This window comes from Acomys russatus, chromosome 19 (genome assembly GCF_903995435.1).
Source record: "Acomys russatus chromosome 19, mAcoRus1.1, whole genome shotgun sequence".
Classification (NCBI taxonomy): domain Eukaryota; kingdom Metazoa; phylum Chordata; class Mammalia; order Rodentia; family Muridae; genus Acomys; species Acomys russatus.
This window is the reverse complement of record NC_067155.1, coordinates 14950744-14953619: the sequence shown is the minus strand read 5'-3', so window position 1 is coordinate 14953619 and position 2876 is coordinate 14950744. Positions and strand designations below refer to the sequence as shown.

The 2876-nt window shown below is 51.7% G+C and overlaps 1 protein-coding gene across 1 annotated transcript; it reads left to right on the top strand.

Annotated features, from left to right (window-relative positions):
* Positions 1 to 1019: 1019 nt before the first annotated feature.
* Positions 1020 to 1718, top strand: LOC127203729 (calcineurin B homologous protein 3-like). The gene has a single exon (XM_051162580.1). The coding sequence runs from the start codon at positions 1020 to 1022 to the stop codon at positions 1716 to 1718; it is 699 nt and encodes a 232-aa protein (XP_051018537.1).
* Positions 1719 to 2876: the final 1158 nt, after the last annotated feature.

The following is a 2876-nucleotide window of genomic DNA, read 5'->3' as shown; positions in this document are numbered from 1 at the left end:
ATCTGCCCTTCCCATCCCCCTCCCTCCCTCCTCTTTCTCTTCCTTGCTTCCCCTGTATGAGTTGGAACTTTAACTGTGTAGAACTGGCTGTCCTCAGGCTCACAGAAATCCCCCTGCCTCTGCCTTCACAGCGGAGTGATCACTGCCTATTCTAGCGTCTTTTGTTTGGTAAGGACAAAGACGCAAACCTTTGAGGCCCTAGGAAAACCAAAGCCATTATAGACATACGTGTGTGTGTGTGTGTGTGTGTGTGTGTGTGTGTGTGTGTGTGTGTGTAAAATGTGTACTATAGGGGGCTGCAGAGATGGCTCAGAGGTTAAGAGCACTGTCTGCTCTTCCAGAGGTCCTGAGTTCAATTCCCAGCAACCACATGTGGCTTATGGGATCTAATGCCCTCTTCTGGTAGGCAGGTGTACATGCAGGCAGATGTTGTATACTTAATAAATAAATCTTAAAAAAAAAATTATAGCTCTCTCTCTCTCTCTCTCTCTCTCTCTCTCTCTCTCTCTCTCTCTCTCTCTCTCTCTCTCTCTCTCTCTCTCTCTCTCTCTGTCTCAGCACTCAGCACTCCCAGCACTCAAGAGGCGGAGGCAGGTGGATCTCCTTGAGTATGAGGCGAGCAGAGTCTCCTGAGTTCCTGGGAAGCCAGAGCTACATAGTGAGACTCTGTCTCAAAAATTAAATAAAAGATAAAGTGCATATGGCCAGTAAACATGAAAAAAACCTCTCTCTCTTACCCTCTCTACCCCCCCCATCTCTTTTTGGGGTACCCCTTCCCCCTTTCCTTCTCACCCCCCCATGCTCATTGAATAAACTCCATACAACATAAAAAATATGTATTATCTGTTTCATCTTACTGGATTTGGGAGGGAAAGAGCCTTCAGGGATTGTGACGGGCCTGCCCTAACATAGGTTGCCTTGATGACCTAACAAACCAGAATGGCCACAAGCTGAAATCATCCAGGGAGCCCAGGCGCCTCCCACTGGACAGCGGGGGCCGTCCGGAGCCTCAGGGCACCATGGGCGTCTCGCATTCGTCCAAGGAGGCGTGGGAACGCGAGAGCAGGACGGACTTCTGGTGGAGGCAGATGCAGGAGGGGTTCATGAACAAGAGCGACTTCAACTGGGACCAGATCAAGCAGCTGCACCAGAGGTTCCGGCTGCTGAGCGGAGACCAGCCCACCATCCGGCCGGAGAACTTCGACAACGTCCTGGACCTCGAGTCCAACCCGATCCGCTCCAGGATCGTCCGCGCCTTCTTTGACAACCGGAACCTGGGCAGGGGGACCGGGGGCATCGCGGAGGAGATCAACTTCGAGGACTTCGTGACCATCATCTCCTACTTCCGGCCGCTGCGGTCCCGCCGGAACAAGGAGGAGGCGGAGATGTACCGCAGGGAGAAGTTGCGCTTCCTCTTCAACTCATACGACCAGGATGGCGACGGGATCATCACGCTGCAGGAGTACCGCCGGGTGGTGGAGGACCTGCTGTCGGCGAACCCGCAGGTGGAGCCCGCCTGGGTGCGCTCCATCGCCAACTCCATCGCGCGCGGCGCCTTGAAGGAGGCAGCCAGGGCGTCCAACCAGCCGGCGGAGAAGGGCCAGCCTTACCAGGGCATCACCTTCGAGGACTTCATCAAGACCTGGCAGGGCATCGACTTGGAGGTCAAGATGCAAGTCAGCTTCCTGAACCTAGAAGCCAAGGCCTTGTGCCAGTGACCTGCCGGCTGCTGCGGCACCCCCGGCACCCCCGTCCCCCACGGGGGGAGCTGCCCCTTAAAGCCGGCCAGCCTCCTGCAGCAGCTACGGGCTATGTGGGACTTGGCGGCTTTTTCTATCTCCGAGTTAATAAAGCCGATCAAAAGAGAAGAGCGGGGCGTGGGTGCGTTTGCCTCAATTCCCAGCAACCACATGTGGTTTATGGGATCTAATGCCCTCTTCTGGTAGGCAGGCGTACATGCAGGCAGATGTTGGATACACAATAAATAAATAAATCTTTAAAAAAATAAATATGTATTATAGCTCTCTCTCTCTCTCTCTCTCTCTCTCTCTCTCTCTCTCTCTCTCTCTCTCTCATAGTGAGACTCTGTCTCAAAAATTAAATAAAAGATAAAGTGCATAAGGCCAGTAAACATGAAAAAAAAATCTATCTCATGCTAGGCACAATGGCTATCACTAAGAAAACAAACGCCGAAGAGGATGCAGCAGGGGTGTGAGGGAAGGAAATACCCATGCGTGATGGTGTAACTTTGTTCGGCCACTATGGAAGTCAATATGGAGGTTTCTTGAAAGCCTAAAACTAGAACCGCCATATGGCCCAGCTAGCTGTACCACGTTGGGGCGTACACCCAGGGGACCACCCAGATGGCAAACATCTGCACGGATCGCAGTACAGCCACCTGACAGGAGGAGCCCAAGCGTCCCTCAGCAGATGAAAGGAGGGACAAAATGTGGTAGATTTTTATCCATCCATTAAAAACAAAATGTTAGCCAGGCGTGGTGGCGCACACCTTTAATCCCAGCACTCGGGAGGCAGAGGCAGGCTCATCGCTGTGAGTTCGAGGCCAGCCTGGTCTACAGAGCAAGTCCAGGACAGCCAGGGCTACACAGAGAAACCCTGTCTTGAATATAAATAAATAAATAAATACATACATACATACATACATACATACATACATAAATAAAAGTGGCAGATGTGACTGGAAATCATAACCAAACAAAACAAGTCAGAGTCTTAGATTTAAAATCATAGAGAGGACGTGAAAGCAGAAGTGAGACGGGGGCGGGGGGAGTGAATAGAAGGAAAAAGGGACGGAGTGTCTGTGGGACACTTGCATGACACAGTTTTTGCAAAGCTAATCACCGTGTGTGGCGACT

What these genes read in the sequence shown, in the direction of transcription:
- LOC127203729 (XM_051162580.1), top strand. Translation starts at nt 1,020, where the DNA reads ATGGGCGTCTCGCATTCGTCCAAGGAGGCGTGGGAACGCGAGAGCAGG.